This window comes from Triplophysa dalaica, chromosome 13 (assembly GCF_015846415.1).
Source record: "Triplophysa dalaica isolate WHDGS20190420 chromosome 13, ASM1584641v1, whole genome shotgun sequence".
Taxonomy (NCBI): Eukaryota; Metazoa; Chordata; class Actinopteri; order Cypriniformes; family Nemacheilidae; genus Triplophysa; species Triplophysa dalaica.
The window spans coordinates 13,628,286-13,647,517 of NC_079554.1; the positions used below are offsets into that span (position 1 = coordinate 13,628,286).

The 19,232-nt window shown below is 39.2% G+C and overlaps 2 protein-coding genes across 2 annotated transcripts in view; both read right to left on the reverse strand.

The window, feature by feature from the left end:
- ino80 (INO80 complex ATPase subunit) overlaps nucleotides 1–13,631 on the reverse strand; it is a 30,987-nt gene extending 17,356 nt beyond the window's left edge. The window contains exons 1-23 of the mRNA XM_056764631.1: nucleotides 13,474–13,631; nucleotides 11,762–11,937; nucleotides 11,335–11,486; nucleotides 10,299–10,366; nucleotides 10,033–10,179; nucleotides 9,840–9,954; nucleotides 9,550–9,752; nucleotides 9,402–9,455; nucleotides 8,632–8,835; nucleotides 8,350–8,539; nucleotides 8,193–8,260; nucleotides 7,871–8,080; nucleotides 7,678–7,758; nucleotides 6,731–6,826; nucleotides 5,636–5,695; nucleotides 5,402–5,544; nucleotides 2,360–2,444; nucleotides 1,286–1,403; nucleotides 1,081–1,166; nucleotides 670–837; nucleotides 449–582; nucleotides 306–373; nucleotides 117–210 (exon numbers count right to left, since the gene is read on the reverse strand). Of these exons, the coding sequence (XP_056620609.1) occupies nucleotides 117–210; nucleotides 306–373; nucleotides 449–582; nucleotides 670–837; nucleotides 1,081–1,166; nucleotides 1,286–1,403; nucleotides 2,360–2,444; nucleotides 5,402–5,544; nucleotides 5,636–5,695; nucleotides 6,731–6,826; nucleotides 7,678–7,758; nucleotides 7,871–8,080; nucleotides 8,193–8,260; nucleotides 8,350–8,539; nucleotides 8,632–8,835; nucleotides 9,402–9,455; nucleotides 9,550–9,752; nucleotides 9,840–9,954; nucleotides 10,033–10,179; nucleotides 10,299–10,366; nucleotides 11,335–11,486; nucleotides 11,762–11,904 (2,687 nt within the window). The 5' untranslated portion in view covers nucleotides 11,905–11,937; nucleotides 13,474–13,631. The remainder of the gene's footprint in view (nucleotides 1–116; nucleotides 211–305; nucleotides 374–448; nucleotides 583–669; nucleotides 838–1,080; nucleotides 1,167–1,285; nucleotides 1,404–2,359; nucleotides 2,445–5,401; nucleotides 5,545–5,635; nucleotides 5,696–6,730; nucleotides 6,827–7,677; nucleotides 7,759–7,870; nucleotides 8,081–8,192; nucleotides 8,261–8,349; nucleotides 8,540–8,631; nucleotides 8,836–9,401; nucleotides 9,456–9,549; nucleotides 9,753–9,839; nucleotides 9,955–10,032; nucleotides 10,180–10,298; nucleotides 10,367–11,334; nucleotides 11,487–11,761; nucleotides 11,938–13,473) is intronic.
- A 589-nt stretch (nucleotides 13,632–14,220) lies between these two features.
- vps18 (VPS18 core subunit of CORVET and HOPS complexes) lies at nucleotides 14,221–18,890 on the reverse strand. The gene is made up of 5 exons (XM_056765248.1): nucleotides 18,494–18,890; nucleotides 18,261–18,402; nucleotides 17,814–17,905; nucleotides 15,505–17,375; nucleotides 14,221–15,418 (listed from the first exon to the last, which is right to left on the reverse strand). The coding sequence occupies exons 1-5, from the start codon at nucleotides 18,582–18,584 to the stop codon at nucleotides 14,690–14,692; spliced, it is 2,925 nt and encodes a 974-aa protein (XP_056621226.1). The 5' UTR covers nucleotides 18,585–18,890; the 3' UTR covers nucleotides 14,221–14,689.
- Between the last annotated feature and the right edge of the window lie 342 nt (nucleotides 18,891–19,232).

The window sequence follows — 19,232 nt, forward strand, 5'->3', positions numbered from 1 at the left end:
AAGCATTTAAGTATTTCAACATTAATTAAGCTTAATAAAAAATGTCCCTTGTCCTCACTTATATTAACACTGAACGGCAAGAAGGCAGTCTCTGATGTAAGCCTTCTATAACTGACCTCACTAGAGTCCCCTGAAGCATGATGTTGGACATCTCAGCGGGAGAAACGTCAATGAAACGTAGGAAGGAAAAGCTGCTGGCTTTATTCTCAGCTGCACCAATCAAACAGACAATACAAATTAAAGTCAAAATGTGATGCGTAGAACAGTTACAAAAATAATAGGGTATAAAATAAACAGAGACTCACTTTTTCTGTGAAACAAGGACTGGTGAATGTGCTGAGCAGAGAACGGAGAGAGCAGGGTCTGCGTCAGCCTGAAGAGAACAGATGAGCATTAACAACGACATTTCATGGCTAGAGGTCAACTCACTATGTGGGAATAAACTCACTTGGTTTTCCCGTGGCCAGATGTACAGAGGACACCGTGTCGGAACATGAACTTGGACATGACGAAGGGCTTCAGGGACATGTGGAAAGGTGAGCGTATCTCCTGACGCTCAAACAGGTCCGGGTGGTTACATACCTTGAAGTATAAACCGAGAAGTGAGTTGCCCAACAACTTTTAACCACAAACAGTTAACACATATGTACTTTCAGTGCGTCCATCTACCTTTCTGAACTGCATGACAAGGTTCATGAGGCTGCTGGTGGTGTTATGAGACTGCTGGGCTGAACCCATGGACGACTGCAGCAGGTCCTCAATAGAGATCTTGTTCTTCAGAGCTTGGTAGAGCAGCCGTTGTCTGCTGGTCACCTGGCAGTACCTCAGGATTTCGATCTGAGATGAATCCAACAGTAAACGTCAACATAATAAGCTTACACATTAACATGATTTTCGTAGGGTGTAGTGTGAAATACCAATTGTGACCCTGGACCACAAAATCAGTCATAAGGGTCAATTTTTAAAACACTTCTTTGACTGAAAGATTGTTGGCTAATAGTACAAATAAACCTGTGCTACATAAGACTGGTTTTGTGGTCCAGGGTCAAATTTGTGCTTTAAAGATTCGAGGGATGGTACCTTGTCAGACAGCTCATTCTCCACATCCTTTTTTATTCGTCGTAGCATAAATGGCTTCAGGATCATGTGCAATCTGGAAAGCTGGTCTAAAAGGAAACACCAAAATGAATTTGGTGAACTTGGAATCTATATTGTACAGTCCACTGTTACTATAGATTAAACACACATTGAAAGACAATTTAAGCGAAGATAAAAGTTGACTGACTTTCATCAATAGCTGATTTGTTCTCGGCGTGGCTCTCAATGTCCTTGGAGAACCACTCATTAAACTCCTCGTGGGAGTCAAACAGAGTCGGCATGATGAAGTGAAGCAGGGCCCACAGCTGAGAGGAAGAACAATGGCATCAGGTCAGGTGTGCGCAGGAAGCAAAAGTTCGTACAGACTCGCCTCAACATTTCCGATTTACAGTATATCAGAATATTTGGCGTTCTGTGAAAACTTGCAATGATGTTATGTTAGCAATGATGCTCAAAGATATCATGATAGTGAGTTTTATTTTAAACTTAAAGGCGCAGTTTTTGACTAACAGCGACCACTAGCGTTGTTCTATAGATTTGTAACGAATCGGCCACCATAGTACAAAAAGATGTCGTTCTTCTCAAGTTGATCATGACGGCATTAGAAAGAGTGATGTCTTATTTATCACATGAAAATAGAAGGTCTGTTTAATGTAAGTATAAAAAGAAGGATAAAAGTCAGGCAGGAGCTAGAACCTGCGCTGATATTATAAAGACTTTCCAGCAGAGACGCGTAAGGATCCGCGGTACTAAGGCTTTTAGCAGAGAAACTCATAGATATCTATGGAGATACTTTCCAGCAGAGAGTCGTTGGAGAGCAAGATTGTCTTCAAATCAACCCCGAGGTGGTTGCTTTGATTCGGATAAGTATGTGAGTAACGTTGGTTTTTCGTTTGTTAGAACCAAGATATGTTGTTGTTTTTGTTATAATATTAGCTGTTGTTGTTACTTTAATGTTCAATACGAAGATATAATTTGTCTTCTTGCATTCAAACATAGATAAAATGTGTCTTTATCTATATTAATATCTTGTAACTCTTACAACATGTTGCAACAGTTTGATAAAATGCAAAAAACTTCCAAACCGAGTTGAACCTCTACCAAAGGGAAATCAGATACAAACACACCAAAAACTGTAGCGTAGGAGCATGCAAAGGTTTAGTGAGCAGGTTATAGTCTCAGGATGTTGTTTTTTGTGAAGGTCACATCTGGGGCTCTGCACAAACAACTAACTTTTCACTTCCCACACAAACAGACTCACCTCAGCCATTGTGTTCTGGATCGGAGTCCCTGTTAGCAGGAGGCGGTTTCTACACTGGAACTGAAGAAGAATCTTCCAGCGGACACTGCCAATAAGAACCAGACACAGCTGTTAAGACCTCCCAAGCAAGCGGTATGCGGTGCTTAATGGAAGAAATTACTCTGCGGTGACAACAACACAGCGTACTGCTCTTTATCCCGTAGGGATTCTCTTCTCTCACGCGGTAAAATCTTTCATCGATTATGGGGACTTGAGATTTGAGAGCTCATGAAAGCTCCTCTGACGCCCAGTTGAGCCTCAGATCGGGCCATAAATCATGTTCCACCACAACAGAAGCTGTTGGCACATGTGCTGTCATCTCCAGAGAGGCACAAACTCACGCTTAGAGCTCGAGAGGCCCTCATTCTCCAGCCCAGACTGAGTGTCACTGCACTACGGGTTCACAGAGTCTTAAAAATGGGAACGTGGAAACTCTGACTTTAATTTAAAAAACACCTTCAAACAAAGACGTGAATGTTGATGTAGCATTTTTAGGATTACGTGCAGTATAATGTACAGAGCTCTAGACTTACTTTTTTTCCAGGACCACTGTAGTCCCTGACTGAAAGTTTTAATTCAGCCTGCAATGCAATTATTCACATTTTCCCCCAAAATAACTGAATTTCTTATACTGACAAATAAGTTACTTGATGACAGCAGATTTGGTTTTGCTTATTTAAAAAGAAGCAGAGTCTACAGTGAAGTTTTGTTATTGATTGCTAAATAGAGAGACTGTTATCTGAATTCATTTGAACCAACTGAAATGGTGCTTGTCAAAAAGTATATATTTAATTGTTTACAGAGTTACACATTAAAGCAAAATGAAAGACCTCGTGTTACGGTCTTACCATGATTTGATTGTGTATTAAAGGAGTCATGAATTAAGCGTCAATTACCCCAAGCTTTTGTTATATAAGAGGGAATCGTATTCAAGCCAGGCAAATGCCAGGTGCTGGAATGCACCTATCTATATCATAGATAGGATGAATACCGCCTCCACAGAAGATGATCAATGACGACTTCTCTAGCAGACGCGATTTCTTTAAGACTGCAAGGGAAGCTCAGCTTCCCCTATAATTGTCAAAAAATGAATGGTCAAATATATGTTCTATTATGTTAACATTTTATTGACGTTAAAATGCGTTAAACACGTTCATCTCGAACGAAAACAATTTTGTTCAGAATCAGCTACTTAGGTCGGCTGACTCGATTTCCTTCTCATTCATTCCCGTAGCGTACAGTGCATTACTCTGTTGAAGCCCAGCGTCCATTGACTTCAATGGGGCTGCTTTAAACAGTTTTTTCAGTGCTTAGAAACAAGACGGTCATTGGATAATGCTGCGATTATGTCCCGCCCACGGACGCTCAGCGTCTCTGGGATGAATGGAGGAGTGGGCTGGCCCGGACTCCGAGCGTCTGCGTGATGATTGGAGGGTCTGTCATCTCCTTTTAATCCACTTTTATGTCCTAAAAAGCTCGTTTTTTGGGGTCGACAGCTTATAAAAACGTATTTCTTGTTTGTTTTTTTAGCTTGTTTGCTATACACATTGTCACATATCAGCTTTTAGACATTTTTTTTTTTTTTTGGTTATAAATCATAAATGACAAGGAGGCGGCAGCTTCTCGCAATGCAAAGAGACGGTTGGTGTGGGCGTGGGCTTCAGATTATGACGCGTATCACTCTGTATCTCCATTTCCAACTCAGTCCCATCGCGGATTTTGCATGTGTAGTCGAAAGACAAACTGCTGCAACCTTCATCGTATATTTCACACAATTTCACACCACATTCATAGTTTCAGTTTAACATAATTCCCACATTTCCTCCCGTTGAGTTAAATATATATATATATATATATATATATATATATTAGATCGTTTGTTCATTAATTCATATAGTCTGAACTAGCCTGCTAGCAAACTGCACACGATGGCAGACAGTGCTAATATTGTCGACCTGATTTTGGCAAAGCCATTAGAAAGTCTTCCTTACGAGGAGAAACTTAGAATTAAACAGCAGGGCAGATCAACACCTAAGATTGATTTAGTGCAAAAGATAGGGAAAAGTAACAGGTCTTTTCAGCTCTCCTGGTATGACAAAGTTAGCTGGCTGACTGAAAGTGCTGTGAAAAAGAAAATGTACTGCTGGCCATGTCTCTTGACATGGGTTACAGAGCATTTTCTTGAAAAGGAACGTAGGGCAGAATTTACATATAAATAAATGGACAATTTTTATGATTTAGGCCGAAAATGAGCTTCCCCTCTTTAAAAGATCAGCAGCCGCCACTGTTCTCTAGCCCCGCCCACTGGTTTGCACATGACAGTACTGAAGTAACACATGTTGCCCTGAACCAGATAGAGTGAGAAAGCAATAAACATGTCGTTTAAGATCACAAAATATTGTGCAGTCAGTGCGTGTTTGTGGAAGAACACAGTCGCTGCATAACCTTCCTTTGGATTCCAGCATTAGTAATATGCTTGGTTGAAATAATTTTAAAGAAGTTACAGCTCACGTGGGTAAAACATTGAGCATTTGTTCGCTTCATTTCACTATAGATTCGTTTGTAAACAAGGCACAGGTCGACCCTGGATTAACGCCGAGACTGCACAACAGCAGTGCTGTGCCGTCAATATTGGATCCGATAGGAATGGCGCAGCAATCTTATGCGAGTAAAACATTTTTGTACTATGCGTGACTATTGCTTTGTAACAGATCGGTTGATATGCTCTGGCCCTATTTACAGTATTAGTATCACCTGAGGACCTCTTGTCATTTGTAATAATCACGTTTGGTGTGTACCCAGCATAACACACAGCCTTGCCACTGTTGGCGTGCTCGCGTTCTACTCGTCTTTCCACATGAAATAACCATGCAGAAGAAATACCACATTTGCAGGTCACACATTTTTTACATTTTAGTTTGATATGCTCTATTAGTTCCATCATATTGAAACAAAACTTATATTTAACAATACCTACAGTGGCAAATCGGAGCATTTTTTTACCTGGTGCTGCTTTTGAGTGCCTGGGCCTCATCCAAAACCATATACTGCCATTTCACCCTCTGGAAATACTTCACATCCTGCACCACCAGCTGATAACTGGTGATCACCACATGAAACGGTGCATTCTGGGTATACAGGGTTTTCTACGGGCACAAGAAAGAAACAAAATACAGTTAAGTCAACGTATGAGATTTAACATGATTTTTTTTAGTTATATGTTTGTAAAATGTTCACCTGGCTCCAAAATTTTCGAATGACTTTACGATCATGTGGGTTCCCCCAATACGGTAGCACCTGTGAAGAAAAACAAAACAATATTATTTAATTTAACGATTTTAAATTATAAGGGATGTAACAAGATCAAAATCTCACTGAGCGATATATATATAAAGTCCACAGTATGTTTTTATTGTGGTGTTTAAACTGAAAAATGATGACCTGGAAACAAGCATCCTATTTTCTTTATCCTCTGATCATAACTGTTGCTTAGGTGTGAGTTATAGTATGAGATGGGTCAAATGACCCTAAAATCATTTGTATTTAATTTTATAAAATAAAATAATTGCACCAGATTTTTATATATATTGGGGGCTTTTAGGCCTTTAATGATAGAGTACAGTGGAGATTAGACAGGAATACAATGGAAGGAGACTGCACTGAGAATGGGAATTAATACAGGCTTCCGCATTAACCACAAGGCTATCGACGCAGACTTATCAGCATTTATTCATCTTAATGTTATTTTAATATTAACCAATACATTTTTAAAAATCAAAGGTTGTTAACATTAGATACTGAAAAATTAACTTAAATAAACAAAAAATAAACAATGGTACTGACATTAACGAAAATAACAAAGTACATAAATGCTTTAAAAGTATATTGTTCATTGTTGGTTCATGTATTTTTTTCAACAAAACTATGCTAATGAAACGAACATTATTGTAAAGTGTTACAAAAAAATCTAGATAGTCAATTTCACAGTCTTAACCTCACAGTAAACTGTCCGGGATTTTAGTAACGTGGTTTGTAGGACTCAGAGGAGCTCTTAACTGACAGGAAATTAATATTGAGAGACTGCTGGTGTTAGCAGTGCTATAAACGATACAACACTGCCCCCTAGAGATTCAAGAAATCATAACTCAACCCGACCACAAGTGCAACAATCTGTCATAGGTTTCAAACATATGCAAAGGGAAAATAAATCCATTGTCCTGAAAATAGAACAAGTTCAGTGGGTTTATGAAAAGTTTGAGAGACACTGAAACAGAGGTGTGAAGGATTCCATGACCGCAGGTGTTTCCCTACACAGCTGCATCGCTCACTCACCTTGAATTTAGAGACGAAGCGGGAGAACTCTTGATGCCAGTTGTTGAGTGTTGAGGCCGGGGAGATGATCAAGAAAGGTCCCCAGATGTTTTCCCTCTGCCCGGCAGACACGAAATAGACCAAACGTGCAGGTGTAGAGAGAGATGGTGGGAAAGAAAGGGGTGAAAACAGGAAACAACTAAGCAACGAAGCAACATGCAAACGTGGCTTCCTATGGGCCTGCAGAGCAACCCATTTATATCAAATACAAAAAGTCCCACAATTCCATGTCCTCCCCCTATTGCAGGGCCCGGAGGTCGAGAGGGGCAGTGGAGACAGCTGGAGACCATCACTCGGATGCCAAAAAACTATGATTTGTGCATTTGAGTCTTGTTTGGAAGAAACAAATACGATTGCACAGTGGAACAATGTTTTTTAATGTTGGTTCCCAAAAAATATATATTTGTTCCAGATTTTTTTAATCTGGAACCAAGTTTTGTGATGGTGAAATTCAGTGTTTTTAAAGGGATAGTTCACACAAACATTAAAATTCTTTTAGCATGTATTTACTGTCATGTTATTTAAAACCTGTATATGACTCTTTCTTTGGTGGAACACAAAAGAAGATATTTTGAGAGTGGTTTTGTGTCCATACAATGGAAGTCAATGGGTGTCAATATTGTTGGTTTACCAACATTCTTCAAAATATCTTCTTTTGTGTTTTACAGAAGAAAGAGTCATATCCCTTTAAGTGCAATCCAGTAGATGATCCACCAATGATTTTGAAATTGCAAGAATAACCTGCTGTCAATAAGAATAGGGTGAAAATGATATAATCATAATAATGTGTACTGTATTTCATTATAAATAGTATAGTGTCATTATAAATGTTAGCTGTCAACGAGATTTGTTTTATTGTAAAGATAACGGTGTATATTATTCATTCTTAAATTAAAATGTGTTTTTACCTCTGCCAGGTGAGCGAGCAGAGCAATGCACTGGACTGTCTTGCCCAGCCCCATCTCATCAGCCAAAATGCCATTAATGCCCTGTGAGAAATGATTTAACAGAAGAAAAATGAATACACAGATTAACGGATGCCAAAATGTCATGCAGATGTGCAGACATACTGTCTGATATAATAATTGCGTCAGCACTCACCTGTTCATAAAGATTGGCAAGCCAATTCATGCCTTTGAGCTGGTAACCCTTGAGTTTCCCATTAAAGATGGTGGGCTGGGGGATATCTTCACCTGCTTGAATAGAGGGGTTTGACAGGCTGTAGCTCTCGCCAAACCCTGAGCTGGAAGCGCTAGCAGCATGCTGGGATGCATGGCGACTGTCTTTTGCTTCTTCGTCAAACAGTCTGGTCTGCAAAAACAGAGGAAGGTGTATCATATTCATAACTTACAGTTCAGAAAGTAAATGTGCAAAATGAAACTGTAACCAAGTATAACAGACGTAGGAAAGATGAAGCCCTTACTCTGGCCTGGTGGATCTGGTATGCCTCCTTTGCGTTCTTTAAGGCCTGAGATTTGTAATATTCACTATCTGCAAGATAAAAAAAATTAAGTTGCTCTTAAAGCACAGTGAATTTCCATAAACTCCACACCAGTAACATATTAAGGGTACAGACTTACCATAGTCCTGACCAACGTTGACCATAACCCCTCCACCTATATCGATCTGCCTCTGTGCGCTGCTGTCTTCAAGCTTGCATAGGATGTCCTCTTGGGTGCCGTCTTCTGCATTCTGCTTCCCCCCCATAAAATGGGCATACAGCTCTGTCTGAGTGATCAGGAAGTTCAGCTTCCTCTGCTGCCGCTTAGCCTGATGGGATACATAGGAGGACGTTAAAGGAACATTTTACATGCAGCGTTTCTCAGCGAATTGTGGGATGCAGTTGGTATTTGCATTTATACCTCCCGCATCTCCTCGTCCAGCTTGCGTTGCTCGAGAGCTTCTTTCTCAGCACGCTTACGGTGTTCCTTCTCCACTTTCTCGTACTTCTTCCAGTAAAGCAGCATCTCCTTAGTCAGGCGGCGTGCCCGTGGCAGCGTCTCTTTACAGTTCTTCTGTGCTTGGATGGCAGCTCTCCGGACTTCACGCATGCACTGGTGTGCTAGCTAGACGTGTGTGTACATGGAAAGACTGTTAACAAACATGATTGAAAATGGACCCAATGGCCACAATGACTATAAATTATACAGTGGGGGAAAAGCTGGCATTAAAAATGAACAATTTCAGAATTCTTAGATATATGTTGTATGCTTTCTTTGCTTAAAAGACATTCAATGGAAGCAAAAATAGGAACTTACATTGACTATATCAGAAATGTGGTTAAATGACAAATGATGATGATTAAAAATAGTGCAAAAAATCATAAAAAATATTGATCTTCAAATTCTGGTTAAACTTTTCCTAATTTATACATGGTCTCAGACTTTGGGCCCTACTGTATTTAAAATATATGGCTAGTTGTGACAAATAACCCGTAAATGTGTCCTAAAATGGTGGGACAGCAAAAATTGAATACTACATTATTGTATATTATTTGTATTAATAGTATAAAATACCATAAGAGAGATTCATCTTCAATTAGTTAACAAACATTTTTTTGCTATGTCATACCCAAGTACACATTTACGATATGTTTGTCAAATTCCCATATGCATCTATACAAATTTCTTACCTTCCTGGCATTAGTTAAAACAAAGTTCCTGGCTGAAACTTTTTGTTTAAATGCCTAAAATGAGACAATGAAAACAGATTAAAGCAAGCGAAGACAAGAACTCAATGGGAATTAAAAATGACATCCAAAAAACATATCCGGATCATACCTTTGGGATTTCTTTTTTGGCAATAGTGAGCCAGACCTTTCGCCTTCGTGCGTTAAGCTGCTCAATGGTTAAGTGCTTCTTTTTTATCATGGGAAGAGGTGCATCGTGGGAAAACTTAGCAAAGATTTTAGTAACATGTGGCCGACCCTCCATGGAGAATTCCTCTCCTCGTTTCTTCTTCTTCTTCATCTTTTTTAACTTGGCTGGAATACCAACAAAGTATGACATTTCACATGACCAGAAACCAGTTATTGTAACAGAAACAATCTTCTCTTGTATCTTACTCTTACATTTCTTCTCTTCCTTAATTTTCTTTTTCTTGAGGCCCAATAGGTGGCGCTGCTGCTCGTAGAAAGGATCATGAGTGGACAGTAGGCCTGTGCTGTAGTGTTGGTAATGCTGCAGCTGTGAACACACACACACACATTATCAACTGTTTACAGGAAGCTATTCAGGCAGAAACAGCCTGCGTGCGCTTCCTACCTCTTGTTCTGAGTGGAACTTGCTCTGGTGGAGTTTGGTGAACTTGTGTAGGCGCAGCATGTCCTGCAGTTCCTCTCGCGAAAGTGTGAAGTCAGAATCATCTGAGTCTGTATCTGAATCTGTGGTGTCGTCGCTCAGCAAGATCCCCTTTAATTCACAAACATCAGACTGTTCAGGACATGAAAGAAATGAATCTATTCCCTAGTTGCTGTTATGTGAATACATTCACATCTCCCAGAACTACCACAGTACTTTATAACACATACCTTTAGCCATTTTCTGCTTTTCTTAAGCTTGGAGAAGTTATACAGACTGGCCTTGTCAGCTTTGTGCTCTGTGGGTGATAGTTTAATGTTAACAGATGTAATGCACACTCATGTTATAGAACAGGTATTTATGAGTGACAGCATTTCTACAAAGAAACGGTCTGGCAAGATGGTTCACAACCCTTTACAATCAATTAAGCTTTAAACATTGGAAGTACATTCAGTTGAGGAATGATGAATTTATTTATTATTCAGTTATTTCAGCTACTAAATATTCTCCTGTCTCTCAGATTTTTTATTATTATTTACTACGTAATATCACATGTATTTTTCGCTGGTTTTTTATATAATGTATTTATATTTATAGATATTTTACAGGTCTCTGGTCTTATTTTAGGCATAGATGGTTTTTCCAAAAGTGTAAAAAGTCCCATATTATTTTCTTTCATTTAATTTCAAACCTGTGTTAGAACACAAAATTACATATTTTGGTGTTTAACCAGACAACACTAGGCCTTATTGACTGTATGGACACAAAACCACATTGACATTTTTCTAAATATATTTTGTGTTCCACACAAAAATCTATCATATACAGGTCTTGACAAGACAACAACTTGATGGTGAATAAATGTTTTATTTTAAAATTAGTATATTTTATTTATGGATAAACTACTCTTTACCGCAAGATACACTTATTTGCATAATGCATAGATGTAAATAGTAAATGCACAGCTCTGTCTAACATTGTATCATATGCTCATGTCATATTGCTATTCTATTTTACCCATTCAAATGTTTACCAAAATCGACAATTTTAAATCAAATGGAAAAATGTTGAAAAAGTAGGCAAGCTACGTAGTAGTTTCTATTTATTGTTTCCATTTCACAGTTGCTGAACGATTTGTTTACAGATCCACGTTAGAAAACATTGTGTGTGCGGCTTCAACGCTTCCTGTGTAGACACAGCATTTTTTGCTACCAGTATGGTATAACAAGGTTTAGATAAACAATGCTTTATGCACTGTAACTGTACCTTGCAACAGAGCTCCATTGAGAGTTCCACGTTCAATCTCTCCATCTCTGCAGGAAACCTTGGACTCTTCGTCTGGATCTTTTTTCACTGCCAGCAGTGGGTTAGTCGGGGCCAGAGAAGACCCCTCGTCCAAACCATCATCACTGTCATCACTGAAAGTGAAAGGAAAAAAACATAAGATGAAACAGCTGCCACTGGTGGTTAGGGAATTAACGTGATACAACACTGTCCTACAAATGAAACCCAGTGACAGTGAAAATTGCTAAAGGGTGATAGGACCTAGATGTTCCAAAGAACTTCCTAATCACCACAATTACAATGCAATAACATAAACACATTTTTAACCAGGAGTACGTGTACACTAGAGGGCATTTCAAAGGGTTACATCAGTTTTGTTGGGTTGGAGCATTTCAAACAGATGATATACCTGGAATTTTTCTGATTAAAAATAGCAGCAGTCTGCCTTAGAAAGGTGTCTAGTCGAAGGGATCGCTCAAGGTACTGAAGGTGAAGTGGCTTGGCCAATTTTGAGCATGGGGCGTCTCCCACGACATCCTGCTCAGAGGCCATAGGTAGATGTACAGAGCCCAAGAAGGGCAATCACTGCAAAGATGATAAGAAAGAGTGTTATTTAAGTGGTATAGCATCACAATGAAATGTTGTAAATATGTCTGTCATGGACAGAAATTAAAAGCATTTTCCTGCTTTAGGATAATAAAAGTTTACAAAAGAATTACACCCAAACATTATATTTCACGATTAAATGTCCCGCAAATGATTTATCACACATGAAAGGGGTTGTGATTACAGCTTAATGGGATACAGTCTAAACTATACAGTTACACATTTGGGTTTAAGATTTTTTAATTGTACTTTCGTTTTTTTAAAAAGACCATTGTAAAGTGTAGGTCTATATAAGAAAAATGTAAACGTGGATTAAATGATGGAATTTGTTGAAAGGAGTTGAAATATTGTAATAATCAATTGCACTGACAAGCAAGTTTTTGTTTAGTTATTTATAACCGAAAAAGTTATGAACACATTTTTGTTATACAAAAAAAGCATATGTGCATTTTGCAACATGACACTGTACACTGGAGTGTTTGCACAAAGCTTCAGACCCCTTAACATACCCACTAGTGTACTAAAGCACTGTCACCGCTAGTGTGTTTTGAACGGTTCATGTTTGACCCATAACTATTTCCTGAATGCAAAGTATTTCACATACTGTTCAAAACTTCTAAAGAATCCATTTAATTTAAATAATTTGGTTTTCGATTGGGTTAATGCGGATCTATTAGGACATTAACCAATACACGCATGTGTGAAACTGTAAATTACAGAGAACTCTTCATTTCTGGTTTCTGAAACATTCACTTGAGACCGAACGAGATTGACGCCTCACGTCAGTTGATGATACAGCGATAGTTACCTATCATTGTATATGTTTAAGCAATGAAGGGGTTTGGTAGTCTTACTATAAAATATGGGCAACATTAATTTCCCTTAAACTGTTATTTTACACAATATTGGCGACAGAATGATGTTTTGACATAGCTAGCAAAGTAAACTAGCTAGGATTAGCTGATGCTAACCGCCAGTGTGTACCCTGTGCTGACTGTAAATCTAAATCCAAGGTTACTGTATGTACGTTATGTTGCTAATGAGCAACACAGCATTAATGAGAATGGGTGGTAACGTTAATTATAAGGTACAACTAGCCATTAAACTACTACTTAAATCGCTGTGTTTTATTTTCACATTAAATGCTAACGTTATACTGATCGCTGTTGGACTGATAACTTACCCACGCATATGTGATTTTAGCAAGGAATTAATATCATGGCAACATTACAGTGCGCCATTTAATAATTTTGAATAATTCAAATGGGTTCTGTCTCTTTAAGGCCACCACCTCTTTGTCAAATGAAATGTAGGTTGATATAATTGATAAAATTATCGATAAACATTTTGTGGCCTTGTTCCACGTGAGGTCAAGCACCATCTGCCCGTCTCATATCTATGCACTGCGGGAGCCGAGAAGGCCAGATCGCCGATTCACATATTCTAATTCTTTCTCCCTCCCGGCCATCTTTCCCCATTGCTCCCCCACCATGTTCCTCATAAACGCCAGCTCACCTTGTCCCCCGTGTCCGCCGTTTTTGCTCTGTCTCTGCTGCAGCTGACTCTCAGCTCTCTGTCTCCAAAATGGCGGTTCTGAGTAAGGAGAGAGACCGTGAGCATCGAGTCGGTAGCAGCAGAGAGGCGGCCACTTTCAGTAACTGAGAGAGCAGGGACACGGCGCCATGGCGAGGACAGAGTGGGGAACAGGCGTACTAATCAAATATAGAGCACATGATGCGATCTTATGAGCATTTACGGGCAGTATTCTAAGAAAGTATCTGAGCCAGTTTAAAAGTTTTTTAAGACCAACAGAAAATTTTGATTTATTAGAGAATTAATAGGGCATTGAATGAGAATATCGCTGCTATTTGTATTCCATTGATCGTGTCTGGCAAAAACGAAGATTGCCGAACCGCGCGTGACGTCAGACTTTCCGAGAGCGATTTCAAAATATCGCGTGATTAAGACTTGTGGCTTTCGTCACATGTCGTTTAGTTTCGTTTTTATAAAAACTGTAAATCGTGTTAATTTTTTTGCACAATGCTTAACTATCATTAACACGGATAATACAATTCGCAATAATACACTGTATGAATTTTTTTCTGTATGAATTTTATATATTTATTATTTTTTATATAAGTTTTTTTCCTGAGCTGCCTTTAAACGTTTCAACATTGTAAAAACGCTATATAATGAGTTTTATTTAAATTGAATTAACATCCAAAGAATAGTCAACCAAACATTTTACCAAAGAGAGTTCACTAATTTTAGTAAGGTTAATTTTATTTCAAGAACATGAATAATAAGGAAGACTTAACCATCAAGTGGCTTTAGAATAATACAAATCCACATCAGTTACAACTTTTGAGACATTCAAGCATATCACAGCAGTCATATTGCCAAGCAATCGTTTATTATTTTATTCTGCATACAATAAAATATATTATTTACACAACTTTTATAATGCAACAAAAATGCAGTTAAGTGCATTTCAATTTTTTCTGGTGGGCCCTGGTCTAAGCAAACATAAATAAAGAATAACATAAGAACATACAGTTTAAAACTGTACACAGAATTAGGTTCATATGTATTAATTCGGTATATATAGAATGTAAAATTCAACTAATATTCCAAATGATTCACAATGCACAAGTGGTTACATTTGCATGTACAATGTATGCCATAAAGTTACATTTCACTCACAGCCTTCACATTTATTCAAGTGTGTTTTTCAGAGCCAGCTGGACATCTCTTGATCGAAATTAGATGGATCTATGAAAGGCTTGTCGATCGATTTGATCATCAGCTCACCACAGTAGACGCACTCAGAAGCTATGATGTCATCAATATCTGACTTGATCTGCTCTCTGCTTCCCTGGCCCTTGCCCAGACTAACCGCATCCTCTTCCTTGGGCCTGTGTCTGGATTTGGTGGTCTGTGTGGTCGCTGCCAGCTTCTTCTGAAGCTCCTCCAGTTTATTCTGCTTGTAGCCAGATAGGTTAGGGATGACTTCCTGAAGGAGGCAATCATTATGGAACATGTGTCCACACAGAAAGAGATAGAAAGATCGATTGAGCAAGGGGAAATTGCAAGTGGCACACTTTTCCTGCGAGTCCACCACTCCATATTTGTTGCGCATCTCCTGGATGTCTTCGCGGATATGTTTGGCACTTTCTGTGGCCTCGTCCATTTCTTGTTTCAGCTCCTGAATGTGCTTGTTGTACTCCTCCAAAGAGTTGCAAATAGCCTCTTTAAAATGATCTATTGTAACAAAGTCTGGAAAGAAAGGCAAGATGTCTTCGATCTTAAGCAGGTTGCAACTGGACAGACAGTTCATGGCCTTCTTTACATCCTTCTCTTCCTGAACCACATGACGAGCGATCTTCAGCCAAAGCTTCTTTCTCAGTTCTTCGTCATCTTCTGGAAGATCAGCGCAAGACTTGGCCAAATCGACATCCACCTAAATGAGCAAAAATATAGATAAAACAAGATACAACTATAATGTAGACCTTTAAAGTACAAAATAGAATTTTCTGGCATACGTACTTGTAATGCAAGGTCCACAGCTTCCTCATAAAGCTCCATGATTTTGTAAACTAACACACAGGCCTGAAGATAACCATGTTCAGAACAAAGACGCAAGGCATATTTCAAATCGTAGTGAATGTCTGAGGCATGTGTTCCCGCTTGTTCAAGGTACCATAACAGGGCGTCAGGCTTGTGTTTGGCATATAGTGACAGTAAGTAATTGTGAATGGCCTCATCTTGGACGTCCATCTGATACACACAGAACTCCATGTAACGGATAGTTTCGTTGATCTGTTGCATACTCCCCATCTGGCTGTAGTTCACTAATGCTGGAATCAAATTCTTTGGATCCAACCGCTGTCCCATCTTAATCCATGCATCTACCACCATTTTGGGAATGTGCTGCATGAGAACCGGAGAGAACTTGTAGAAGAGCCGGTCATCACAGTGCTTTGAAAGGACCTCTAAGGCGGCACTATAGTCGTCATGCTGGCAGTAATGTGATATTACCCGCTCATAGTCCTGCATGATAACAGAAAAATACACCATGTTGTCCACATCACCATGACTGGCAAGCAGATCATAGATGGTATTGCGATTATTATAAAAGCTATCCTTATGCTTGGGGCTTTTAAGAAAGGAGCGGAACTCGTCTCGGGTTTCCTGAAATACGTGTTGCTTGCCATCTTCAGCCTCCAGCTGACCAAGCCGGTTAAGATATAATTCGGTCAGCCAGGTCGCCAGCAGCGTGATCTGAGTCTTCTCACTGGGTTTCAGGTTGTTTAACTTCTTAATCAAAAACTCTTTTAAGGCGTCCTCCTGCTTGGCTTCAATGAACTTCAATGCAATCTCCTCAAAGTAATTCTGCGTGAGTGCATAACACTTTGCACTTTCCAGGTAGCGTTTGTTCTGGAAGCAGTGTTCGGCTTCTTTGGCTAGTACCATATCTAGACATTCTGGTCGATCTTTACAGTACTCTTTAGCCAGATCAAACTTATTCATGTTCATGTACATCTGCCAAACGTCTCTGGCTTCTCTCTCTATGTGGTAGCGAAAGACGGCTTTTTCGGTATAAATCCACACAAGCCCTGTTACGGGATCTTTGATCATCTTTTTGAGGCCGCCAAATTTTTCAGGGAACACGTCTTCATGTACCACCTGCCCATTTAAAGTGCAGATCCCCCTCACACGGTCAGGAAGCAAAAGCAGGAAATGAAATTGGGTAAGTACTATAGATATCGGCTTGATGAAGTTCAAATCAATGTCCGGTGTGTATTCCCACACCTCAACATCGCTGAGTAGAGAGTCAGGCCGCACGAAGTCCAACTGTCCATACAAAACTCCATTGCCCATCATCCAGGCAAAGCTCTTGGGGCAACTGCGAAGCTTCGACGTGTAGAAAGTAATCTCAGAGTACCCCATATTAACAGGGAACTCCTGGAAGCTGGGTAAAAGGTCCTGATTCTGTGCAAATAGGGAGCTGAACCCCTGCTGCTCAGAGCCCTCTGCCAACTTTCCTACAAACTGAAACAGACGTTTTCGCGTGGTGGCAACAATTAAGTATTTTGATTCAATGCCACGTTCCACCTCGAGGCAACAAACTGGTGCGGGCTTACCATCCTCCTCCAGGGTGTGAACCTGTTTGAAGAACTGGTCTGGGTTGGTATTGAAAATAGTGCCCTCTGAAGCAGAGATCTCTGCTTCGAAGATAATGCCCTGGCTGGTGCCTACCAGAATTGGCCCCGTGTTGGTCTCCGAGCCAATAAATTTGTTCCAGCCAATGCTTTCTATCAAATGGCCCCTCCATCGAGATAGACTTCGAACCTTCTGAGTGTTTCTGTTTAGGTATACGCATTCACTTGTAGTCAGGCTAATGACCAAATGTGACCCTGCAACACAATTGAACAAAAACGTTGTGGATACTGCAGAATTACAGCAAGTACATTTAAGTCACTTAAAGATTATTATATATGTTAAAAACGTAGCCATGTCGACAGCAAAACTATAAATAAGGAATTACATATATAAAAATATCCAGAGAAAAACTGCACTGGAGATCTTAACTTTACACTTTTACATATGACTGATCCGATGACTTCCCATTTGCATTTCCACGTGCTTCATTGTGTACCTTTGCCTCTTAATAGGTTGTCTTTATCAGAGTAAGGTTAACCATCTTGCTTGTCATTAATTTGACATAAGCGTACATTAGAAAATAAATCTAATCAGACCACTGATTGTGTTTAATGACATTTAATGGAGGCATTAAGGATCTGAATGCATTTAAATCCCCTCACAACAAGGTGTGAACGTCAACACGTCATTACCAGTAGGATCCAGGAAAAGTTTGTGCACTCTGCTGTCATCCTTTCTTCCCAGTTCAATCTGGTTTGGCTGATCAGGTTTTCCAAGATCAATTCTAATAAACACATTACAACACTGTGTAAACATGAGTGTACTGAGGTTATTTTTATTGGAATAACATAAAAAGTAAGCAGCTCACATGAATGTGTCATGTATTTATGATTTTGGGTATGAAAACAATATTACATTTACAATATATTATCAATTGCCAGTAATTAATCAGATTAAGATGTCAAACAGCAGATCAATATGCATTTCAAAGGTTCTTTACCTGTGCACATCCTAGTTTCTTTTCACAAGTACTCAAATACATTTAAAATACAAATAATCGCTCGTCAAGTACATAACCTAATCAATGCAAAACTTATCAGCCCCTTTTAAGACTGCGGAAAGGTAAATAAGTGCTTTACCTCAGCAGGGTGTCTTTCCCCAGGCTCATACATAACTGGTTGTTGCACACTGAGAAGTGGTTGATTTTTTCGGGAGGTGTGAAGTCGATGCGTTGTTTGTTGAAAATGGGTTTCTCTTCCTCTAACCTGACATTCACAAACCCTGCGAAAGACAAACCTCAAATTAAATAATCGATATTAGGTTAGAATGTTTTAAATACACCACATTGTGAATATTAAGCAAAAGTTTTTACCTGAATGTGTAATGCCGATGTTGGCCGCTGACACGCGACTGTGCTGACGCATGTTCTGTGAATCTTCATATTGATCAAGAATAGAGGCCATAACGAATTATTTACAGTAACTACGGTATCAATTAAAAATACTAATCCTGGGTTTGCATTATACGAACGATTTATTGAGAGATCCTACCAGCTATACCCCTACCCATAAACACGCTAGCATTAGAGCTAACTAACTGTTCTGTTTGTATCGCTATTATACTGTCACTACAACAGTCGTGCGCGGAGTAAATGATAATGTAGGTATAATGCATATAAAGCGAGCCTTATTCATAATATATCCTATGAGTTGAAATGGACATTAATCTGTAAGAGTCCGAGCTGTGTTGTGTGTGTGTGTGTGTGTGGCGCTGTCTTGATCAGCTGACTAGTATCATGTGACTTTCACGCAAAAACGTGTCAGTAGTTCACATGTCCACGTAGTGGCGCTGTTAAACAAAGAGTTAAAAGTTAGATTTATTGTAATTACGCTGTAAAGTGTTTGCTACAAAACAAAAATATTAAATGCAAAAAAATTCAAATGCATTTTGTCGTTTACGTCCTTTTACGTGTTTCTGGATGATTTATTTTGTAGTCACTCAAAGGGAGTTTAACTTTTTAAACTCACAAATGACAACAAAAAGAAGGATTAATTATCAAAAAAGGCTCATCTCGAGGATTTGTGTTCTTTCCATTCAGTCCGGAGACTGTT

Coding starts and splice junctions, on each gene's coding strand:
- vps18 (XM_056765248.1), bottom strand. CDS start 18,584: ATGGCCTCTATTCTTGATCAATATGAAGATTCACAGAACATGCGTCAG. Junction 17,906..18,260: donor GGGAAAGACACCCTGCTGAG/GTAAAGCACTTA, acceptor TGTGTTTATTAG/AATTGATCTTGGAAAACCTG. Junction 17,376..17,813: donor ACTTTTCCTGGATCCTACTG/GTAATGACGTGT, acceptor ATTGTGTTGCAG/GGTCACATTTGGTCATTAGC.